The sequence below is a fragment of the Thamnophis elegans genome, chromosome 5, assembly GCF_009769535.1.
Source record: "Thamnophis elegans isolate rThaEle1 chromosome 5, rThaEle1.pri, whole genome shotgun sequence".
Lineage (NCBI taxonomy): Eukaryota > Metazoa > Chordata > Lepidosauria > Squamata > Colubridae > Thamnophis > Thamnophis elegans.
The window spans coordinates 27637590-27662978 of NC_045545.1; the positions used below are offsets into that span (position 1 = coordinate 27637590).

General features: G+C 37.9%; 1 protein-coding gene across 1 annotated transcript in view; it reads right to left on the bottom strand.

The window, feature by feature from the left end:
- The window catches only part of PATJ (PATJ crumbs cell polarity complex component), a 165357-nt gene that overhangs the window by 14412 nt on the left and 125556 nt on the right, over window positions 1-25389 (bottom strand). The window contains 14 exon segments of the mRNA XM_032217300.1: window positions 3004-3108; window positions 4504-4626; window positions 5096-5136; window positions 5768-5884; window positions 8493-8583; window positions 9694-9841; window positions 10412-10436; window positions 10439-10525; window positions 10528-10554; window positions 10557-10602; window positions 12363-12446; window positions 22752-22882; window positions 24084-24204; window positions 24557-24625. Of these exon segments, the coding sequence (XP_032073191.1) occupies window positions 3004-3108; window positions 4504-4626; window positions 5096-5136; window positions 5768-5884; window positions 8493-8583; window positions 9694-9841; window positions 10412-10436; window positions 10439-10525; window positions 10528-10554; window positions 10557-10602; window positions 12363-12446; window positions 22752-22882; window positions 24084-24204; window positions 24557-24625 (1215 nt within the window).

Genomic DNA, 25389 nt, shown 5'->3' on the forward strand with positions numbered 1-25389 from the left:
GGATCAGGCAGGACAAGAAACAATGGATGGAGACTAATCAAGGAGAGAAGCAACCTGAAATTAAGGAAAAACTTCCTAACAAAGAGGACAATTAACCAGTGGAACAGCTTGCAGTCTAAAGTTGTGGGTGCTTCATCACTGGAGGTTTTTAAGAAGAGACTGGACAATCACTTGTCTGAAATTACTTGTTTGTTTTTAGAAGAGCATGCCCTTTTTTATTTATTTTCTAAAATATGTTTTGTATTTCTGCAGATGCTGTGTTTTTCCACACACACTATTTCCCTCTTACTTTTCTGTGATTCAGCAATTCTTGCCACCCGAGTTTGCTGAAGGAAGAAATGATTTCAGCCTTTAAATATATATTCCTATTTCAATCAACCTCTTTGCAGGTTATTGCACTTTGAGATTGATGCAGATCTATCAGTGATGTTTATTAATATTAAAAACATTCAAGTTACATTCAAAAAGTTGAATGTAGGTATTTTATCATCCTGAATTTAGTGAATTGAATTTTTTTTTCCTGTGCAGGAACATTAATGTTTTAGACATGCTGTATTTTAGGCTTTCTCATATCGGGACTTTCTCCAGATTGTTAGGTATTCAAATTCATTGCCATTTTCAGTTCATGCATTTTTCTCTTTATTTGTGTATTTTCAGTTTCATTTATTTTTACAATGCTTATAAAATGTGGTCTAATCAAAACTGATTCTAAGCAACATTCAATTCTCCGCTCTATGTGGGGATAAAACAAAAGCAAAATATACACCACACAAAATACAGCCCATACAATCACATATCAAAGACCCAGGAATAAATTACAATCAGCCCATACACGATTAGAGTAACTGCCATTGCTAAAGGCAAATGGGTTACCACTCAGTATAAACACATGTGTATACAGATTAAATCGCAGGGCAAAATGAAATGATGTAATTGCCCCAGGATTGGGCTGTAATGCTAATTTTAGAAATTCTCCAAGATAAACTTCCAAGAGAATTTAGAACAATTAAAAATGGGAGAGAGAGGAAAAAAAATGTTTTTCCTAAGAGCCAATTCACACAATTGTTTAGACATATATATTTCAGTGAATAGAATTGAAAGCTGAATAAGTTTTTTTTCTTTTAGTTTCTTTTTATATAACTTTCAGATTCAGATACACAGGTAGACCTCGACTTTCAACCACAACTGAGTCCAAAATTCCCATTGCTAAGCAAGGCAAGTGTTAAGTGAATTTTGTCCCATTTTATGACCTTTTTTTGCCACAGTTGATAAGCAAATCACTGCAGTTTTTAAGTGGATCATATGAAGCAAATTTGGCTTCCCCCATTGTCTTTCCTAGTCAGAAGCTGGCTGGGAAGATTACAAATGGTGATCATATGACACCAGGACACTGCAACTGTCATAAATACATGCCAGTTGCCAAGTGCTCAATTTTTGATCACATGACCATGGGGATGCTGCAAATGTCATTAGTGTGAAAATTGTTCATAAGTCACTGTCGTTGTAACTTGGAATGGTCACTAAATAAATGATCAAGTACTACCTGTACTGTTCACCAGAATTGGATGTAATTGCAGTTATAGTAAAAATCTAAGCAAAAATGAATGAAAAATCCAGAACTACAGAGACTCTGCCAATATTTTACTACCTAATCTTAGACAAAACAGAAATCAAATCTTCAATTTACATTCAGGATGAATCACTTGTCAGATACAGATTCTGCATTTTTAGCTGGTTCCCAACAGATTTCTACAGATGAACTCTTTTTGACTCAGCCAACTTTTGCTTTAAATATATTCAATATAAATAATTGTAAATTGTACTGGTATAAGAGATAATAGTTGTAAAAGCCCACTGATTTGTATTGATAAAAAAGTTAAGCACCTATCTTCCAAAATCCTGCAGAAATTAATGGATATAAAATGCATAAGACTCAGGGCAAGGTATATGATCATTACAGCCCAGTAAGGTAAATTGGGATTGATGGTAACATATCTTGCTTTTAAGCAATTTGTATAGGTCAACTAATAAATAACCACCTTGCAGTTTATAAACAGCAAGAGAGCACATTTTCATTTTTGCCTTCTCAAATTAAATTAAAATGAGAGATGAACCCTCCAGTTCAAGTATTGCACCTGAGTTGTATTATAAAATCCATTCCACTGTTAACAAAGTCTTTTGTTTTGCTCTTTTTCCTCTGAAGAAGGAAGAAGATGTTAACTTGACAGAAAGCTCCATCAAAGCTCCATAGTAAAAGAGAAAAATCTGTTTTTAGTCAGGTAGCTTTTGTGTGTGTCTGCAACAGGATTTAATTAGTTTATCAATATAAAGTACAGAAGCACAAAGAAAAAGAAAAATAAAGAAGGAAAAGGGGAAAAGAGAAAAGTGTAGGGTAAAGGAGAGAAGACAAAGAAAAACATTGACTTCCAACTCTTTTGGTGCAGTAGAATAAGGTAGAAACATAAAACCTCAACTTTTTACTTTTATGTGACAACATATACTAGTCATTTCTCTAACAACAAACCTACTTAATCAGCAAAACCCCAAATCAAACCCATTTCATTTTTTCCCACCTCAAGCAAAGTCCAAAAGCAATTGCCAAATAGAAACAAAATCAATTGTGTTCTTTTCTTTAATAAAAGCAGTAAATTTAGCCATTTCTGCTAAATCTATCAACTTTTGCAGTAATTCATTTATCCATTGTGGGAATCCGAGAGGAATCTGTTTTTGTTTTAAAAGTGATGGCAGCTAAAAAGCAGCAATTATTATTTTTAATCATTTCCCTTTTTCAATTTTCTTTAGATTTTGAACCACCATGCCCATAGTTATATGTGCAAGAATAAAATGTGCTTGAACATAATAGATTTTTCTTTCATCCTGCATAATTGACATCAGTAAACACCCTGTGATGTCTATTGCTGGGAACACTCAGGACATTATTTAAAATTACCCCTGAAATCACTGACACCATTGCACAGTTGTCTGTTCAATTTATCATTATACCTGCAGGATGATGGTCCCATAGGCATTCTTCAGCAGATTTACTACCTCAGCATGAGACAGACCATCCAAAGGCTGCCCATTAATACTGACAATCCTATCACCAACCTAAAAGAGAGAGGAAAAAATAGAATATAGATAGAAATATGGGTAGCATCAGGGATACTGGAATAATCGACTTGTTTTGCAAGTGTGGTGCTACAGAGTCATGTTTCTTATTTATAAAAACATAATAGTCCAATTTATAAAGCCCAGTATTTCAGCCACATGAATTTGTCCCTAAAATTAATGTATCTTCTAAGGTAGGGAAAGCAATAGCAGTTAGATTTATATACCGCTTCATAGGGCTTTCAGCCTCTCTAAGCAGTTTACAGTGTCAGCACATTGCCCCCACAGTCTGGGTCCTCATTTCACCCACCTCGGAAGGGTGGTAGGCTGAGTCAACCTTGAGCCGGTGAGATCTGAACCGCTGAACTGCAAAGTCAGCTGAAGTGGCCTGCAGTACTGCACCCTAACCACTGCGCCACCTCAGGATACCCAACCCTTAGTCCATGGACTGGCACCAGGCTGTGGCATGCCAGAAACTGGACCACGCAAACAAGCAAAGCCCCATCCAAGGATGCACACAGCACACAAACCCACGCCCCCTCCAGTCAGCAGAAAAACCTCTCTCCACAGAACCGGGTTCCTGGTGCCCCAAATGTTAGGAGCCACTGTTCTAACGCCAGGAGGTTTTAGTGCTAGTAGTCCATATGTGAGACGTTTTGCTCCAAATGGTTGAAATATAAATTTAATAAATAAATAAACAACTGGATATTGAAGAGATTTATTTTTAAGATACTGTAAAGCTGTTATTCATGATTGATTGCTACTCTGGATTTGTTAACCTTATTTTATTAATAGCGCTTTAAAAAATTTGTTGATCTGTTTCTGTAATTTGTGAGCTGTTTTCAGCAACTATTTTCTAATTCAAAAGAAAATGTGGTGCTGATGTTTTGTATAAATAAAATAAAAATGAGGGGGGGGGAGGAGAGAACTCTTGCCCCAATTTCATAATCTAGGTGCAAAGAAAAATCATTGTAAATGGAAGAAGAGACTACTGGTAGTATGTGAAACACTTTTTTCCCCTAGGGTTACTTGGTGAAGTGAAGATGTTAGTCATAACTGCTATTATTTTCCCTACAAGTCATCCAGTATCTTCTGAATTGAAAAAAGAAAAAGAAAATGAATTTCCTGCTTTTTTATGTTGCATTAAGATTGAAATAGGAAACTACATGAGATGAGTTCACTGTCTTGATTGCAGAAATCGCAGTACAGAAATTCCATTTTCCACAATTGCTGTTATTCACAGCAGTGGACAAAAATGACGTTCTTTAGCAGCAAAATGAATGAAGCACCTTCCAAAGTTGGAAAAAGAAACATTTTTGGAGGTAATAAGAACAGCAACATCAGCAAGAAAATAAGGCTAGTGTTTATGCACATATCAGTCATTCTTTCACTTACACGTAGTTTATGTGTGCGTGCTGCCACTCCATTAGCTTGAATCATAGCAATGAAGATCGGAATATCTGCCAAGGGACTTCCCTTGCCACCTGCAATACTGATACCAAGAGCATCGTTCAGGCCCTTAACAGAGAAAGCAGAGTTATAAGAATTACTTATTTGCCCAAGTTTCAAATATATAACCTGTGGATCTGGTGTCACATGGAATGTAATTAAGCAGGACACAATGTGATATCTGATTTTCCATGCCTTGTTCAAAAATGCCATGTCCATCAAATTTTCGAATTGTTTTAGTGACATTATTAAGCACATACAAAGGAAGCATTTTTTTTTTTTGCATTCATTGAAAGCAAAAACCGTGAGATTTCAATGACATAATACAAAAATCTTTCAAATCTATACATGAGACTCCTATATTCTCTAGTGGAAGCTGAGGTACCGTGGTCAAGCTAATTCCATAATTTCTTTTATTTATTTGCTTAGAATTGCAAATAAATTTGACCACTATAAATCCATTCATTGTTTACACACTGGACAAAAAATAGTTTTGCTCTTTCTTGCTAAATATATTAAGTAAGAAGAAATTACTGACCCTTGTTATTTCCACAGTTCTTGGGCTTATGTCTGCTCCAACTGATAAAAAAATAAATATATAGAATGATTAAAGGCTAAAGCTATCACAATATTATGTTTTTCTACTTATTACTTCAAAATGATCACAAATATTGTGCTCTTTTCCCCAAACTGAAGGTTTCAAGATGTACTGTATTTGGTCCCGGAGTCCTACGGGATTTGGCGGCATATAAATCTATAAAGTTAAAGTTTACAACTTCCTGATTTCATAGTTAATATGGCCAATAGTTTGGAAGCCAGTTTGTTCTAGTGATTGAGGTACCAGGCTAGAAAGCCAGAGTTCAAGTCCCACCTTAGACATGAAAACCACATGGGTGACCTATGGCCAGTCACTCTTTTCTTAGATCCACCTCAGAGGGTTGTTGTAGGGAAAATAGGAGAAGGAAGGATGTTTTTGCTGCTTTGAGTTATTTGTAAAAATAAAGGCTGGACAGATAGCAAAGGGGGCTAAACATTTTTTAAGTTCTGAGAAACAAAGTAATTGATTAACTGCACTATAAGAGGGAGAGTATTTGAAATATTCCGTTATTATAGCTAATCTTGATAAGCGCAGTTGTTTTTGGGAGCAAACTCAAGAGCAGAATATCCATTATAATTCACAGAGATGTTAATTGTTTGTTCTCACCCATACCTGAATTTCTCTGAGAAGGATCAGCAGATGATCTCTTAGCGCTGACTAAATTCTGCAACGTGGAGATAACCGGAGCAAATGCAGGATGAAAGTGGCTAGGACATTATGTTGGCTCATCTGAAAAACCAAGAAGAACAAATAAAGCTCAAGCTAGAATTTACAAGGTTGTTCCACATATAATCCACACCAGCTGTTTATAGTTTCTCTCATTGGTTATAACATCTATCATTCAATCTGTTCATTAAACCATGGATGATGATTATGTTATCCAAGATGCTATTAAGAATTTCTAAATCACTACTGTGTTTCCCAGAAAAAAACCAGGGTCTTATTTTCTTTTGACCCCCGAAATAATCACTTGGCCTTATTTTCAGGGAGGTCTTACTATTTTTGAGGTGCAAGGGGCCCCTTAACCTTGGCCCATGGATCAGTTGATCCAAAGATGGCTGGAACGTCTGTCTCTGTTTCTGGCACACTCTTGTCAGCCCTAGCATCATTAGGCCTGCCGGAGCATGGTAACTAGGTTTGTAGGAGCGGCCTCCATGAGGCCATTCCGCATGGATGGCAGGTGCATGTGAGGTTCGTAGGGCATGTTCCCCCTCCCCCCCAGGCTCTGTTTTAGGCCCAGTACTCTTCAACATCTTCATCAATGATTTGGATGAGGGAATAAATGGGGAACAGATTGCAGATGACACCAAACTGGCAGGAATAGCCAACACTCCAGAAGACAGGCTTAAGATACAGAAGGACCTGACAAACCTGAACATTGGGCACTATCTAATAAAATGAAATTCAATGGTGAAAAGAGTAAGGTTCTACATTTAGGCAAGAAAAAACGAATGCACAGGTACAGTATAGATGGTACCTTGCTCAACATAGTAACTGTGAGAGGGATCTTGGAGTCCTAGTGGACCACCATTTAAATATGAGCCAGCAGTGCGCAGCAGCTGCCAAAAAAGCCAACACAGTTCTAGGCTACATAAACAGAGGGATAGAATTAAGATCACGTGAAGTGTTAATATCACTTTATAATGCCTTGGAATACCACACTTGGAATACAGTTTTGGTTGCCACAATATAGAAAAGATGTGGAAACTTTAGAAAGAGTGCAGAAAGAGCAACAAGATGATTAGGGGACTGGAGACTAAAACATATGAAGAACGGTTGCAGGAACTGGGTATGTCTACTTTAATGAAAAGAAGGACTAGGGGAGACATGATAGCAGTGTTCCAATATCTCAGGAGTTGCCACAAAGAAGAGGGAGTCAAACTATTCTCCAAGGCACCTGAGTGTAGAACAGAAACAATGGGTGGAACTAATCAAGGAGAGAAGCAACTTAGAACTGAGGAGAAATTTCCTGACAGTTAGAACAATTAATCAGTGGAACAGCTTGCCTCCAGAGGTTGTGAATGCCCCAAAACAGGAGATCTTTAAGAAGATGTTGGATAGCCATTTGTCTGGAACGGTGTAGGGTTTCCTGCCTAGGCAGGGATTTGACTAGAAGACCTCCAAGGTCCCTTCCAACTCTGCTATTGTATTATATGGCAGGTACCAGCTGTAAATGCATTTAAATATTTAGGGGAAGGGCTTATTTTGGGAGAAGGGCTTATTTTAGTGCATGCGCTCAGAATCCCAATTGGGCTTATTATCTGGAGAGGTCTTATTTTCAGGGAAACAGGGTACTAACATATTCACTACTAACATATTCACACCTCAGAATTTAAAATGGATTTTTCAAAAAAATAGAAACATGCATGGACAAAATTCTAATTTGGCTTTTTAGTTGAGGGAAGACATATTGTGCCAACATGATGAAGAGTTAGAGAATCTGGCAATTGAGGCTAACAAGGTTGGAATTTATTTATTGCACTTCTAACTTTCTTTAGACTTTTTATTCCATCATATCTGGAGCCCAGCTGCTAAGACGCAGGAACAAAACTCTATCACTCTCTTAATGAAATAGATTTTCAAGCTGCAGAACACTAATCAAATGTCTGGATCAATGTTCCTCTGTATGCCGAGGGAATTCATTAGCGGTAGCATTCTGTATCTTGGAGAAAGAGTAGCAAAGTGAGGTAGTAATACCAGGATTGGACTTGTTTAGTTTAGTTTATGTAAGGCAAAAATAAATGGTGCATCCAAAGTTTGGAAACTGGGCAGAGATTGGGGAATGAATGATCCTAAACTGAATTAAGAACATATGAGAAATGATATTGATAATATATCTATGCCTTCCTGGAAGAATCGACAATAGTTTGTTGTATACCTTTCTAAAATGAGAACATAACATCCTGTGATTCATTATTATCAGTATAGGAAGGTTCATTTTAATGTATCTTATGTCCTTCACTGCATGTAAAATGGATGGCATGAGATGACTATTGTGGCTGAAAAGTGGCTGGTAAAAATGATACTGCTCCCATGGCCTTTCTGTAATTAATGGTTTCATGAAAAATCAAATACATGCATAACTGTATAGAATTATTAAAAATGTATTTCTAAAACAGGATTTTTCTGTCAGTTAAAACACGGGAATTGTCCCAACTATTAAGGATGCCTTTAGATAATTAAAAAATGATGGATATAAACAGTTTTTTAAAAAAAAATTAAGTTTATATTTCCAATAATTTTATTCCAATGATAAAACCAGCCAAGACAAACTATTATAAATACCTTTTGTGATCCATTACTTTAGCATTCTTTTTAATGCATCATCAGCTGCTACTAACCTGACTGTTTTGAGATGTCTTTCTTGAGGATAACGAAGATCCTGCCCTCAGCCGTCCAATCTCCAGTTGCACAAGTCCTTGGGCACACTTCGATATACAAAATACAAGATAACAGGTATTCATTTATTGCTGTCCCTCCAAAAATTATACCTCTAAATAAACCATGACCATTTAAAATGTCCTAGTCCTCAGAAGACCTGGCAACATCCATTTCCCAAATTGCTCTTTTTTCTCCAGGTTATCTGTTATAAACTCTATTAAAAGACCATATTTAGCTGTAAAATATGTAATATTGTAATCAATGGAGTATACTAAGGACTGTACAATTGAAGTTATTTTTATCTGCATACATTCAGCTAGATTGTGGTTTGTTTAATTAGTGAATGATCCATCTTGGACCAATTCTGTAAACAAGCTATATTATGACTTAGTGGGATTTCCAAGTGATCTTGTGTTTTTTTTAAATCTTTTGTTTATGAGGAATAACCAAAAATCAAGTTTTTAAAGAAGGCAGCCCTTAATACGCTGAAATAGTACTGACACTTAGTAGGAATCCACAAAATGCATTAGTAGAATTATATAAAATGCTGTATGTATGTATGTATGTTATGTATGTATGTATGTATGTATGTATGTATGTATGTATTTAGTCTCACAACCCCTGGTATGCCCAAATATGGGAGGAAGCAGACTGCTTCCTTTCTCTGTCTATTGGCTCGTCACAAGAGACCATCACGAAGAAAGCCATTATTTTACTGTTGCCTTTGTTACATTTGTGTTGCATTTATTTATTTATCTTTATTTATTAGTTGCATTTATGTATTTATTTATCAGCACAAATGCAACATATATATATATATATATATATATATATATATATATATATATGTGTGTGTGTGTGTGTGTGTGTGTGTGTGTGTGTGTGTGTATATGTTTGTGTGTGTGTGTGTGTGTGTGTATACAGTATATATGTATATGTAAATACTTTCCTGATAAATGTGGTTTATTTCCATTAACTACAGTTAAAATTAAATAGAGTGTATGATTAAACATAAAAGCTATATATAAGGTAGCACACAAAATTGAAGCTCCCATCATGCTTGTTTTGATGAGACTGAACTGTGTTTGAACACTTTGTCTGAACTTAGTATTTCCGAAGGATGTTACATTCTACATAGACCTCAGCTGCATACTCACCTTAAGAATGGTGGCTACCACCTCTTGAGAAGCATGTCTGACATCCTCACCATTGACAGATAATATCTGATCTCCTTGAATTAGTCGCCCATCAAGGTCAGCAGCTCCTCCTTTGACAATGTCAGAGATAAACACGCCACTTCCATTTCTAACAATATAGGCAACATATGTACTGTATTATTAAACAACTAAACTATACGCTTATTTATCTGCAATTACACATTGTTAATTATTTCCAGCCCCAAACCAGGACTGCTGTTCTTGCTTTTCTAAAGGCAATAATATAGCTAAAGGCAATTTTCATTGAAAGCCTCCTCAATCAGAAAGGTCACATTCTGTCACTTAGCCAATGTATTGTGGTATAGCAAATTGTTTTGCTATATGGCTAATTGTTATCATCAATACATTTTCAGATAAGAAACAATCTCTATCAACTTACTTTGCACACAGAATCCCAATGCCACTACACAAAACACTATACAAAACATAATAATGGAAAACATCGTATCTTCTACTGAACAGTTCATTTTAAGTCTACTGCCCTGAACTGGTAAAATGCTAATATAATTGCTAGCATAACACTTACAATAATTTCAGGACATTATGTAAATTTTATAAATATAACATAGCAGTAAGTGCCACTATGACATTGGTATGCCTCTCTGTTTCTACTGCAAGAAATATCTAAAGTGAATTATGATCACTATATATTCCTTACCTTTTCCCTACAATGCTAAGTCCAATCCTCTCCCCATTTTCCGCTGTAGGTCTACAAGGAAAACCTCCAAATTTTCTTCATCTTTATAATGAGCTTCATCTCTATAGACAACAGCCGCACTTTTGGAGGTGTTTGCCTCAAGCAGTGATAGCATCTTCATGGCTGGCATTTCTCAAGTCCATGCCAGTAACCTAAAATAAAATAAAGCATTCTTTTGGATGTAGAGTTCACTTACTGGATTCTAATTAGTTTGATAACAGTGGTGTATTATATTAGAGCAAAATTAGCATAAGCTGCCCAGAGTTGCCTTGTGGACAAGATTACTGCAAAACAAAATTAACAAATAAATGAACAAGCACATAAATAAATAAATTTTCCTAGGACTTCCCCCCCAAAAAATACATTTTTGGAAAATTGCTTCTGTCATTCCAGCATCTCTAGCCCAGGTTAGAGTTAAGGTTTATACAGACTCAGTGCAGAATACTAGAAATTCTGCCAATTCACTTGAAAGATAAATCATGGCTAAATATTTCAAGAAGGCAGTTTTCAACTCAACTCATTTGATCCAGAAAGTTTATTCACTTTGAACTCCAAAATCTGACTGATCTTAGTGAGACCAAGTAGGAGTGAAAAGATGAATTTTCCTTATTTTGATTAGCTACAGTGACAATTAGAGTTCAGAATGACTAAACTATATACCGATTATAGTTAACCATAGTTCAGAAACTGGAAGGTCCCAGGTTGTTTGGCTGAGTATTCTAGTTGAACCAGCACTTATTCATAAATATTGTTTTGTATAATTTACTAAAATAAATCATAGCTTCCCTCTGCTTACATTACGATATATAAAATCTCTTATTATTTATGCTTCTTAAATAATTGAGTAAGAATATATCCATTCTTAATTTCTGATAACATTATTTGAAAATGTAGTTTTCCCAAAATCCTTTGAGCAAAGTATCATGATGAAAAATCAAGTACTGTATGTTTTCTGAAGGTGTAACACTGAAATTCTACATGTCTACTGTAAAGTCTACTAATTTCAGTAAGATTTATTCATGTGTAAATAGAAATAGCATTGCTTTCTTACCCCTGCTGTTTTGTATGCATAATAAAGATGTACCTGTTGTTTTTTTTAAATTTCACAATTCTATCCTTGGAAAGCAAAATAACATTTTTATATATTCCAATAGATGGCACACCACACCACACCACAGCAAAGCTTTAAATTGGCCTTAAAACAAATATTAATATTAAATTGCAAAGGGAGCCAGAACACTGTTTTCATTATGATCAAGGCCAAATAAAACTTTATTTCGGTTTTAACTACAACTACTGCAACTTGAAACACGTACCCTGATGTAATTTCTGGAACAGATCTGGTATTATACTATATTCATCTCTGAGAAAGCAATTTTCATATGCAAGGACCTACTTTTTAAGCATTCACGCAATGCCTTCATTACATTACTAGATTAATGTAATTGACTTGCAAAACATTGCCTTCAAAATCGAAGCAGTAGTACATAGGTGACAGCTATTTTAGTGCAGTAATTATTGAAAGTGAGCTGAAAACCAGGAGACAATTAGTTGTGGCCCTTTCTTGACACAAAGCTGGCTGGATGCCTGTTACTTTCTCTCAACTCTGGGGTAGAAGCAATGGCAAATAATTTCTTAAAAATATTGCCAAGAAAACTTAATGGACTTTCCATGTAGTTGGTAAGAGTGAAGACTGATTTGAAGTCACCTCACACACCCCTAAGAATATTTATAAATTATGTACGGTAATTTATGATAAGATATATTGGTGGGACTCAAACAATTAATACTGAATTTTGAATTCCTGTACTTCCCAGCTGGATCAAATTATCAATCTTAAGGCATTTTAACACATCCATACAATTATCCTGAAGACAAGAGAAATATTCAAGGAAGTAAACTTGAAACTCACTTCCAGAATTTGATCACCAGCCCAAAGTCGACCATCTCTAGCAGCTGCTCCTTCTTCATAAACTTCATGTATGACTATGGCATCCTAGAGAAATATATAAACTTTATATCAATATTTAACAGTTTGAAAACTGGTAGTTCAGAATATAGAATTTAGGCTAGGGAGGGAGGGAAGGAGGGAGGCAATTACATGTCAAATTTCCTATTACATATAGTGTAAATATAAATATTAATAGGTATTGTGTAAATGTTTAAGTCCTTCTTTAATACTGTATGTAAGTTTAGGTGCATCAATAGAATATAGTGTCCAAATCACAGTAGGTTAGTAGATTCATTATGCGCCCCATTGGTCAGATTCAGCCTTGAATATCTGTATCATAATTTAAGAATTTAGACAAACTGAAACCGATTCATAAAAGGACACACTCACTCTGTCCCTCTCTCTTTAAAAGAAACCCTCTTTTGGTTCTGAAAGGGCATTGTAAAATCCAATTAACATGAAACTACCAAAAAGTTTGGGAGAGTGGGAACAACTTTGCCTGATTCAATAGGTGTTGGGTGGGGCATCAGAGGCAGCCTCTACCTCTCATAAGGGCCACCCTGTAACCATGATTCACCTTTTTTTTGACACCCTGAGAAAGCATTCACAAATCTGGGGCAGGTATACAGGTAGTCCTCAACTTACGACCACAAATGAGCCCAAAATTTATGTTGCTAAATAAGGTAGTTTTAAGTGAGTTGTTCTTCATTTTACACTCTGGTTCAGACAATTCAAAATAAAATTGGACAATCTCTTTCAGAAATATTTTACTATCAAGCATATAGTCCTGACAAAATTAGTAATTATTCTCATGCATGCAAACAGATGTCCTTTTGCCCTTCCAAGGACATCAGAATCTTGTCTTCAGAAAGCAGTAATTTGCTTCCATTTCCCCATCATTACAGTATCATTTTATCTTTCTCTCTCAAAAAAATCTTAATTTTATCTGGAAACAATCTTTGGAAAGGCTAGCACATTAGCACAAGACAACAGTCTGTAAATCCATTGAGTTTCTTTAGGAAATATGATTAAAATTACATCTAACAAGCTTCGAAATAAATACATCAAACGTAATTTTAATCATATTTCCTAAAGAAACTCAATGACTTACAGACTGTTGTCTTGTGCTGAAGGAAGGAAGGGAGGGAGGAAGGGAGGAAGGGACGGATGGACCATCTGCAAAGTCTTCCTTCCTTCCCTCCCCTTCCTTCCTTCCTTCTCCCCCTCTTCTTTCTTTATTTCATTTATACTTCCTATATCTAAGCCACCCATCTCTCATTCAGAGAGATAAGAGAAAAGTACAAACATTTCTTAAAAGGGAATTGAAAATTTAAATCTTCACTTTGGTACATAAAGGAACACTAAGAGCAAACATTTACAAAACTGTTTGTTATTTCTTCTGAAACAAACATTTTGTTGTTTCCTTTGAGCATAAGTGAACTATAAGTGTATGTCTAGTAGCTTTTTCTCTTCATTTTTTTTCACTTTTGCAATTGATATATAGCTTTTCCCACAAACTTACAGCTATAGTAAAATTACCATAAATATCTAAAGTTCTTTGAAACCATCACTGCAAATTCCGGCCCAACATGCAGGTGCTGACCACAGAAAACGGAACCAGACATAGGTCTCAAAGATGCTTCTATAAAGTTACTCTCAATGTCAATGAGAGAATCTTACCCATCCTGTCTTTCAACTTAACATTTAGAATTTATTCTTGATATAAAGCCGTTTATAGTAGACAGTGTAAGTTAGTGGGGGTTCAGAAGAATGTGTTCAATTTAAAAAATATCTTTCCTGAAACAACACTACATCACTCAGAGCAAGTGACACGAAACGAAAAAGACAAGGAGGAAAGTAACAACATCTTTGCCCTAAAGCAGTTCTTTTGATCAAAGGATTGTTTTGAAGCTTCTCTTTTTCTTTTCAGGACTATGAGTATTTACAACTATAATGCTATTGAAAAATGTTACACTGCCGTATCACATTTCTAATTACTGTGTTTGGGTTTTGAGGGACATTAGTGGCTATTTATTTACAGAATACCACAAAACTGCAAACTACTGCGGATTCAGGAATCAATCTGTTTACAGGAAGCTGCACAATTACAGATATGAAAATATGGTTTACGTATGCTCACAGAGCAATATCGGGTTTTTTTTGGGGGGGGGAGGCCTGAAAAATGCAACTAGCATGGGCAGAAAATTAGAGAATAGGTTTTTTTTTATTAGTAGAGCAGTCAGTTTTTCAGATTGCCTCCCAAATAAACAGACTCCGGTATCAAAGATCTGCATTAAAGACAAGAACTACAGTGTAGTCTAAGGTAAGATATGCAGATTTAATGTGGCACAAACTATAACTTTCTAATGTAGTACAGGTAATCCTTGATTTACAACAATTTGTTTAGTGTCCATTCAAAGTTACAACGGCACTGAAAAAAGTGACTTATGTCCATTTTTGATACTTATGACTGTTGCAGCATCCCCATGGGCACATGATTTATATTTGGATGCTTCATATTTATGATGGTCGCAGTGTCCCAGGTTTTGTGATCATATTTTGCAATCTTTTGACAAGCAAAGTCAATGGGGAAGCCAGGTTCACTTAACAATCATGTTACTAATTTAACAATTGTGGTGATTCACTTAACAAATGTGGCCAGAGAAATCATAAAATGGGGACTTAACAAATTTCTCACTTAGCAACATAAATTCGGGGCTCAGTTGTGGCCATAAGTCAAGGGCTACTTGTACTTTCATATGCATTCTTCTGTTTAATTTTTTTACAACCATGCTTTTTTCTTAAGATGCATGGTCACAGTGAAATTCAGTTTACTGGCTATGGCTACTTGTACCTGATCAAGGATATTTGCAGGGTATGGATTAAAAAAAAGAGTCAAGATGGTACTAATGACTCTGGTCAACCCTGAACAAGATTGTAGAAAGTATACCTAACTGATTACACCATCATAAATTCTGTCCATGGTCATAGAGAAACACCATGTTGCAATGAGATATTTATATACAGAGCCTATATAGAACAGACAATAGGAAGGCCAAGATGTGGTATCATAGGTTTTCTGAACAGCTAATAAGCCAAATCCAGGACCTGCTCACAGTTTGGTAATTCTGCTCCAGAAAAATGATTACCCCATGCACTTCAGTTTCAATAACAATCAAAAGGTAGGCAAAATTTACATATGGATATGGAAGTTTGGATGGGGAACAAGTCCAGATCCATGTGTGGTTGTCATTAGGTTCAAACAGCATTAACAACTCAAATGCAAAGCCAAATACCACTGCAATAAAATAGGCAGTGCAATGTAGCTATGTGTTTTGGACAAGAAAAGTGATAAAATGGATCCCAAATTAAGTCTGACTGTATGTCAGATAGCATTCTTTGGCCTGTATGCATTTTAAAAAATACACAGCAGGTGGCAGAATCTGATCTTAAAATGTTAATAGGATTGGGCATGATCCTATGGTGGTGGGATACCACCTGGAAAGCTATGGCTTCAGGCTAACTTGGAATATGTCTGTGTGTATGTGTATATATATGAGGATGACAATGGTAAATAATTTGCTGCCAAAGAAAGCTGTGGGGTGAAGTCAAGGGAGACATTTCACCTTCATTTTTTTAAATTTGAAAGAAAGCATATCTATATGTATTTGAATGTAGTTTTTCATTCCAACTATCAAATGGTTTCAAGGAAACCACTAATTAGCCTTATGCTTAGCCGAACCTTTTAGCTAGGTCCCACTATTGCAGGTTGTCTTTACAGTCATGCTCTTTTCAGATTAAAAACGTACCACTTTAATAGGAATATTCATTTGCATTCTTTCAATGTACTCTTATAAAAAATTTCCAGGTTTTATTGTGATATAACAAAAGTAATTTAAATTTTAATGATTTAATTGTTTATTTAAATTTTTCTGGCAGTCATATGCTAGTGCAAATGATAGAGATGTGTTTTTAATAAAACAGAAGAGAAAGAAAATTGTCAAAAAGGTGAACCAAATAACTCTTGTTTTGACGAGGAAGCTGCACTAAACCCATTGTCCCCACTCCCAAAATGTGCTAAATGAGCAGGGATTAGAATAAGAAAATTATGCTTAACTTGCAAGATTCAGGCTAACCTACTTCTTAGGCCTATTGCTATCTTGCAATTTTTTAAAAAAAATCTGTCTGTCTATCTATCATCTATCTATCTATCTATCTATCTATCTATCTATCTATATCTATCTATCTATCTATCTATCATCGTGACCCGACAAATGCGCGCCCGACAACAGTGCACCGTCAAAACCACAGCAATAAAACTGCGACATCGACAGCGCTCCCACAAAGGCGCGCCGACATGAGCGCCGACAGGGTTAAGGTAAGGGTAAGGGTAAGGGTTAGGGTAAGGGTTAGGTTAGGTTCAGGGTTAGGTTTAGAGTTAGATTTAGAGCGTGCTTCTGTCGGCGCGCTGTTGTCGGCGCGCTTCTGAGCTCATTCGTCGGCACCATTTCGAACTCCTGGTTTTATCACCGCGGTTTTGTTGGCGCGCTTTTGTTGAGCGCGCATTTGTCGGTGAACCATCTATCATCTATCTATCTATCTATCTATCTATCTATCTATCTATCTATCTATCTATCTATCTATTTTTCATTTCTATGCCACCCATTTTACTAATAATGGAACTCTGGTAACGTTAATGCTGTATTGATGGTTCCTGGGAGAATGTCAGTTGGTCTTACCTCAACCGCATGTTTCGAAGAAGGCATGGGAGGAGTCATACATGGGTATTACCACAGCTCTTTTGCCCTGGAGACTGAGGTAAATCTTGAGGCCACACCTCCGTTCCTCCTTCTGACCTCCCAGATTAACCGATGGCTCGTAGCAGAGCACCTGGAAGGAAGGGACAGAGACAGCACACGCACACATCCTTCCTACCTGGCCCTGACTGACCACTGAATAACTCAGGCCCCTGGCGCGGTGCGCCCTACACGAGGGGGAAGTGACTCCTCCCACGCCTTCTTTGAAACATGCAGTTCAGGTAAGACCAACTGACAGTTTCCGAAGTGAGGCGTGGGAGGAGTCATACATGGGACATACCAAAGTTAGGTGTCCCTGGGAGGGATCATTGGGCCTGAGCCCCTTGAGAGTCTAGGACTCCCTGAAGAACCCTCCTCCCAAAGGCCGCCTCCGCGAAGGCGTAAGCGTCTAACCGGTAATGCCTGATGAAAGGTGACGGAGAGGACCAGGCGGCAGCCCTGCAAATTTCTTCTATGGGAGCCTGGGTGGCCCAGGCCGCCGATGTGGCCGCACTTCTGGTGGAGTGCGCTGTGATGCCCTCTGGGACCTGAAGTCCCTGTGCCTCATAGGCCTGAGAGATGGCCGCTCTGATCCACCTGCTAATGGTGGCTGGGGAAACCTTGGCTCCCCGGGTGGATGGCTGAAAGATGGGATTTGAATGTCTAAAGGGCGCCATGCGCTTCAGATAGATGCGCAGGGCTCTTCTGATGTCCAACCAGTGACATGATCTTTCCCTATCCCTGGAGGGCTGCAGACAGAAGTCCGGCAGAACTATTTCTAATGCCCTATGGAAGGGAGAATTGACGTTGGGCATGAACTCAGGGTCCAGTCTGAGGATGACCCAGTTTTTCAGGAAAGTGCAGAGGAAAGAGCGTTGAGCTCAGACTATCTCCTGGCTGAGGTGATGGCAACCAGGAAGATGACTTTAAGGGTCAGAAATTGTAGGGAAACCTCCCTCAAGGGTTCGAATGGTGCTGCCATTAGAGCCTGGAGGACCGTGGGTAGATCCCAGGTAGGGAATCGATGGACGACTGGGGGTTTTAGGTTCGCTGCTCCCTTAAGGAAGCGGCTTAGGACCAGATGTTGAGACAAAGGCGGTGCACACACCCCCCCAGGACTGTGGAAAGGGCAGAGACTTGTCTCCTGAGGGTGCTGGGGGCTAGGCCTTTCTCTAGATCTTCTTGCAGAAAGTCCAGGACCTGGGGTACCGAGGCCGAAGCTGGGATGATGTCCCTTGCTTGGCACCAGTCCAGGAAAGTGACCCAGGAGGCATTGTAGATGCGGGTGATGGACTGCTTCCTGGACACCTCGACGGTCTTAATGACCTTTGCGGAAAAATGTGCCCCTTTCAGCTGTTCCCGTTCAATTGCCAGGCGGTCAGATGGAGCCACTCCGGGTCCGGATGCTCCAGAGATCCCTGGTGAAGAGACACCTCCCCGGGGGAATCCTCCAGTGAGGAGTTGAGGACAGCTCCACCAAGTCTGCTAGCCAGGGACGGCGTGGCCAGAAGGGAGCCACTAGAATCATCTCTCTGCTCCCTCTGACACCAACCTTCTCAGAACCTCAGGAATGAGGGGAAGGGGGGAAAGCGTAGAGTAGACCTGGTGGCCATCTGCAGCAAGGGAATCTGTATCCATGGCTCCTCTGGACGGGAACCTCGATACAAAGCTCGACAGCTCGGCAGCTGGGCTTCGTTCGCTGGGTTGCGAAGAAATCCACCGTCGGGCGCCCGAACTCTCGCAGATCTGCAGATAAGATGCTGGTGGAGCTGCCCACTCTCCATTGTCGACGTGTCTTCCTGCTGAGATCCATCCGCTTTGCTGTTCTCTGGTGCTGTTGTTCTCTGTCCCAGAGATGTGTTCCACTCTGATGGACTGGAGATGCCTCTCTGCCCAGTTCCCCAATCGGAGGGCCTCGTCGCAAAGGGCCTTGGAATGGGTGTCCCCTTGTCTGTTCATGTGGGCCTTGGCTGCCACGTTGTCTGTCAGGACCAGGACATGCTGAACGGTCACCGTGGTCTTGAAATGATGTAGGGTCAGATGGATGGCCCTGAGCTCCAACCAGTTGATGTTGTTGTGTAGGTCTGTCTGTTGGAGTCCAGCAGCCCTGGGCTATCTGGGCTTCCAGGTGTGCTTCCCAGCCGAAAAGGCTCGCATCCGTTGTGAGTACCTTCCTTGCTGGTTCCTTGAAGAGGGATCCCTTGTCTAATGCTGGGGTCAGCACGCCCGGTTCCGAATCCACCTGTGATCTGGCCTTGGCACCCCCGCTCCTCACCACCTCTGCCATTTTACTCACAGTTATGCCACTCACCGCCTCCTTTCTTCTGGCCAGCCTTGCCTTGTATGACGCGTTTGCTGCTAGGCTCTGCGCTCTAACGTTCCCTGCCGCCGATCTGCGGCCCGACTGCCGGCGCTCTGCTTGGATTGGGACCTCCCCGGAGAGCCAGTGGAGTTGGGTCCTTCAAAGCCTTTTCCAGCTTCAGTGGTGCTCTTCTGAGCACTTTTGGGGTCCATAGAAGGAACGCCGGTCACGTGCTCCTAAGATGTTGGAGGACCAAGATGGCGGCCGCCGATCTGCGACCCGATTCCCTGCAGCTTGGGAGTGTTGGGGAAGGAATCTGCTGGATCCCCGGTCCCTCGATGGCCTCCTTGCATGGAGCCTCCAAAAGGCACCACGCAGCCTTTTGCCCACTTATGCGACCGTCTGGTCGCTTGGGATCGCGCTAGCCGGCGGCTTGGCTTGGCTAGCAACGCTGAGCACTGCAAGGAGGGATGAAGGAATTTTCAGGTAATCTAGCAAAAAAACCTGCAAAAATTCCTGTAGTCTGTAGAATCTTGTAGAACTAGTAAAAATCTGAAGAACTCCTGTAAAAAATCCTGTAGAAAAAAACCTTAGTCTTCAAAGTGAGGGAGAATCAGGTAAAACACTCCTTCTGGGCTGGAGACTGAGATTAATCTGGGAGGTCAGAAGGAGGAAAGGAGGTGTGGCCTCACGATTCACCTCAGTCTCCAGGGCAAAAGGGCTGTGGTAATACCCATGTATGACTCCTCCCACACCTCACTTCGGAAACAATGCAGAATAGAAGAGTATAAGACAAAGTTTAAAAAAGCAAGTCTTCTTTAAATAACCTGTCACAAATCATTATTTTTAGAGTAAAGAGAACAGAAACAAGACCCACGTGTTAGATTCCAAGTAGGAAAAAAAAATACTAAATTGGGATTGTGTCAAAACAGGAAGGGGGTTGATTGACTGTTTGCCCTTCAATTTTCACGACCATTATACTATAAGTGGCTGAAAGAGTTTGCATGTCCTCTAAAGGTCACAGAACTTTTTTTATGTATTAAGAATGTAGATATTTCAAAATCTATTCTCTTGGAATTACAGGTAAAGTTAAATCACAATTTCTGATCATAATTTAGGTACGTTTCACAGTTTCTGACAAATTAAAAATTACAGTAGATAAACAAATTGGCCACAGAATTAAGGGATCTTTTCAATAATGATTCTATGATTCTATGATTCTATCAATTATCTGAACAGTTATTAACTTCATAAATTAAGTCAAATTCACAGAGAATCTTGGGTGGCTACAAAGTACAAAGGTTAAGCTCACTATTTATTTATGCCAAGATATTTGTATGTCATCTGCAGTTACCCTGGATGATTTTCAAAGCAGTATACTAGAATGAATAATTAAAAATGAACAATTAAAATACTAAAAACCTGCAGATTCAAATTAAAACAATTAAGAAAATAAAGTGATATAATTATTTGCTATCACAGCCATAATAGGGCAAAGATGATGCACAGATGAAGCAAAGCTATAGTTTTCCTTTGGTCTCTGCATTCTTTTTCCATCATCCCAAATATAGTCACTTAAGTCTTCATAGCTGGCCAACCTCTTACCTGTTCAGTGCTCTATTTCATGGGGTATCTCACTTAGGAGATGAAACTAAGTCTTCTTTGAGGCAAGGTAATTGAATGAAAGACAATTTTGGTTTTAGAATTTCTCCATAAAATCTAGGTTCCTAATTAAGTTAGAGAGTGGGAATGGGTTAAGAACCTATTTGAGAAGTAGACAAAATATTGCCAGTGGTTGCCTTCATGAGTAGTATAACGATGCTTAGTTAGAACAGAAAGAGGCTAGTCTTCATTACCATGAAGACTATGTCAAAGAGATAACAATGTTGTGTTGATTAAAGCTCAACGGGGCAGGTGATATGTCAACCCCAGGTCTTCCACAAGATAAAACGATAACATTTTTCCAGTTTAATTCATGGGACATTCAAGGACTAACCTGTAGAGAAAAATTCCCTTAACTTCAAAAAGATTATTCTATTAGCCTAAGAAGTTAGATATTAAGCATTGTAGAGCATCATGGAGATTGCTTTGAGAGAAATATTCAGAATGTCATCCCTGCAAGCAATCTTTTCTTTTGGACTTCAGGCCTGCCATACTTTCTAATCTCTACTTTCTATTGTGGGAAAATGGGGGAGGGGAATATATGGAGTTGGGTATGTAGTCATAACAACATTCTTCTTAGAACTCAAGGTCATATTTGTCTCTGCACCTGGCCAGAACTGGATGGGAGGAATCTGTCTTCGTGGCAGTGGAAGATTGGACCATATGATGAACTTGTGGGTGTTGGGGCAGGATCTTGAACTTTCAACTGGGTAGGGAAAACTTGGAAGCTTTCAGATTTGGGTTTTCCCAGATGTGCCAACATGGCTCTTAAATTGGAACTTTGCCTCAGACTCTGATTTAATTTTGGATGCTATTTGGAACCCTGACACAGAAGCCATTAGAAAAAAATGGCAGAAACATTCCTTAAGCCTTGGGAAAAGAGACAATGTTAGAAAGATCTGGCTGGGTTCTCCCTGACTCAGTTTAATATAGAGGGGAAAAACACACTCAGATTTCCAAATACTGTCAATATAAATAAAACTGACTTTAGTTTGTATGGAGTCCGTTTCTTGATATGGATACCCTTGAAGAGCTGACACTTATCTACACTCTTAGCAAAAAAATCACATTTTAACTCTACAATCTCTCTATTCCAGGAAGGGTAATTTTTGACAGCAAGTTAATCAAAAATGTTCTAGGCAGTTGTTGCAGACTGAGAAAATATAATGTTAGCATACTATCTTTTTAAAAATTCTATTTGCATTGTATTTAACAATGCTCCTCTCACTATCTAGTCCCCATTCCATACTTGCTGAGGTTGGAAAAGAATAAGAACATTGTTTTTCTAATAAAGGGGAATATTTGTAGTTGTAGATTGACTTGAGGGGTCCTTGGTGCTCTCTGAATTTGCTTGTTCAGCACTGATGATGTTACCTAGTTTAGATAATGAAAAATTATCCTTCCCATTACAGTTTCTCTACCTTAATATCCTGAGATCACATTTCTATTTTCTTTATTTTATTATCCCAGAACTGAGTATTTGCCATTTGTAAAAACTGTTAATTACACTTACACACACACACACACACACAAACACACACACACGCACACACACACACACACACACTCCATTCAAAACAAATGACTTACAAGTGGTGTATCCTTTCCTCCTACAATACTGAGTCCCAGACCTGATCGTCCTTTGGATATTTCAATAGTCATTTCTTGGCCAGGAACGATTGGGCACATTGCTGGGTCGACTGGAGGAGGTGGAAAGTTATCTACACCAAAAATAAACAGTATAAGTCCATACAGTTGTAAGTGTTAAGTAAACACATTGCAGAGGAATATGAGATGTCATAATGGATCTGATTAAAGAAACGTGGCTCTTGGAAAAATTCAGATTTGTTTATGGATAATAGAAAGGAATGGAAAGGAAAGAAAAGAAAAGCAGTTGAATTACAACAGGGACAATTTATATATATAATATTGCGTTGAAATGGTTATTGCTAAAAATAGAATCCATTGAAATGAAGGAAAATAATTTCAACTGAGCAGAGATGGCTCCCTTGCAATACATTTTATTGGTTTATCTTCAGTCTAGACAGACAATAAGTTCTGCTATTACTATATCACTAAATGCAGAATAAGAATTTGTTATTTAAAACCCAGTTGGAATTTTATGTTTTGTTGCTAACAGGGATTTTTCTCCCCTCTCCATATTAATTTCTTTACATAAGTCATAAATGAAGAACTGCTTTTTTAAATTCTTAATGCTCTTGTGTATGTTTATATGTAGTATACGTTTAATGCTTTTAGATAGAATCCAAAAGCATTAAAACACACACACCCTATGTCAAGGTGACAAATATTTTAATTAAATGCACAGAAGAGCCAGTGCAGAAAAAGATGACATTAAAGAAACTTCATTTAAAAAAACATTTCATTTCTATGAAAATAAAAAGGATGTGTTAAATGAAACAAACAAATGTTTAAAAGTATGATATTTTTGTAGTTACTTACCAAGCACATCTAAATTATATTAAAGTAACCAAAATATCTTTATAATCCCCAAGGCACAACTGTTGAGCACCCTTAATGTTTGGAAATTAAAAGTTGAAAAATTTGACACGCCATAGTTACTGTTGCGGTAATTTAAGTGATACATTAAACAACAATGTCTTAAGACCAGTGGTGCTATTCAGCCAGTTTTATCTGGTTCAGGTGAACTGGTAATGGTGGCGATGGGAGGCTCTGCCCACCCATTTGGGTATCATCATGTCCTATTTTTGATGCTCTGCGCATGCACGGAGGTGAGTATGCTCACATTTGTGAACCGGTAGCGAAGGTAAGTTGATTTCACCCCTGCTTAAGACATTTACCTTAGTTAGGTTTTTTTTAAAATTAAAAAGCAATATTACCACCCTAAATTCTGAGGATTAATGCAAAGTACTTCTTCAGATGGAAATAACAGGTTCTTACTTTGGTTGCTGAATTCTGTCTCTGGAGGATAAGATGATTCAGGGGCCAAAGAAATCTCATGTAAATTGATGGGGATGGGGTTCACTGTGGAAAACTTTGTTTGCGTTAACTGGTTTCGAAGCTGGGAGAGGCAAAAAGGAAAAAAAATAAGTATTTGAATTTTAAACTACATACAAAATTCTAAACAAAAAGTTTAAATCATTGGGCAGGTAATATTTACATGAATGAGAAATGGACCATGAATAGTTCTAGGAATAAATTATCTGTGTACTTTTGGAAGATTCATCTTTACATGAATGTATGAAGAAAATATGTAAAGATAAACTCCTAATGAAAAGCTGTAAGAAACATTCATGTTTTGGGCTATTTTATGGGTCTCCTTTAATTGTCAATAATTTAAATAAAATTGAAACAATGACTAATAAGCAAAGCACTTTAAAAATAAAATAAAATAATAGGATTAAAATACCCACATTTTCTGGTGGCTGGTCTGCCTTAACTTGGTCTTCAATCACCTGTTTTTCAGCTTTGCTGCTGATATCCTAATCAATATGGATACATAAATGGTAAAATATTAGTTTGTGATACACTGTGTTCAATTAATTTTATGAACATCAGCAACTGCCATGCTGCTGCTTCTGTTGAGGCAACCAGCTGGTATTTGGTTTTCAGTCCAGAAGTAATCATTTATTGCCATTGTCCCGTGACTAAGAATGTATCAAACTTTACTATAACATTCTCTAAGATAAATATAAAATGTAAAATTTGATTAAACTATCACTTATTTGCCTTGAACTGAAGTGTGAATCTAACCATTTTACCTTGATTTGTTTGTTTGAATGTAACTTGTAGATTGAATATATATCAATCCATCATCAATCCATCCACATCAATCAATCAATCATTTTCTTTTGAAGTACCGAATATCACCACATGTACAATCTTAACAGGGGTATTAATGTGAACAAAGATATTTTACTTAAAGTTTCCAACCTTACAGGTTATAGTTTTCATTTAAAAATTTCACTTCCCACATCTGATGGCACTATATTTTTAGAAATCTAAGTGTAGTTGTTAATTATATTTTAAAAGCAGAATCTGATATGACCCCTACAGACATACTTTGGAGATATAGACAAGCAGGCTGGCAGGCAATCAATCATTCTTTTGTCTTCAATTATTGAAACATTTCTTTTATAAGCAATATATACTTTGATAAATACAGTATAAAATAATTCCCTTCTCTGCAATCATGTTGATTGATAATCTTTTCTTTGTATGCATATGTCTCTGTTGTGTTATTCCC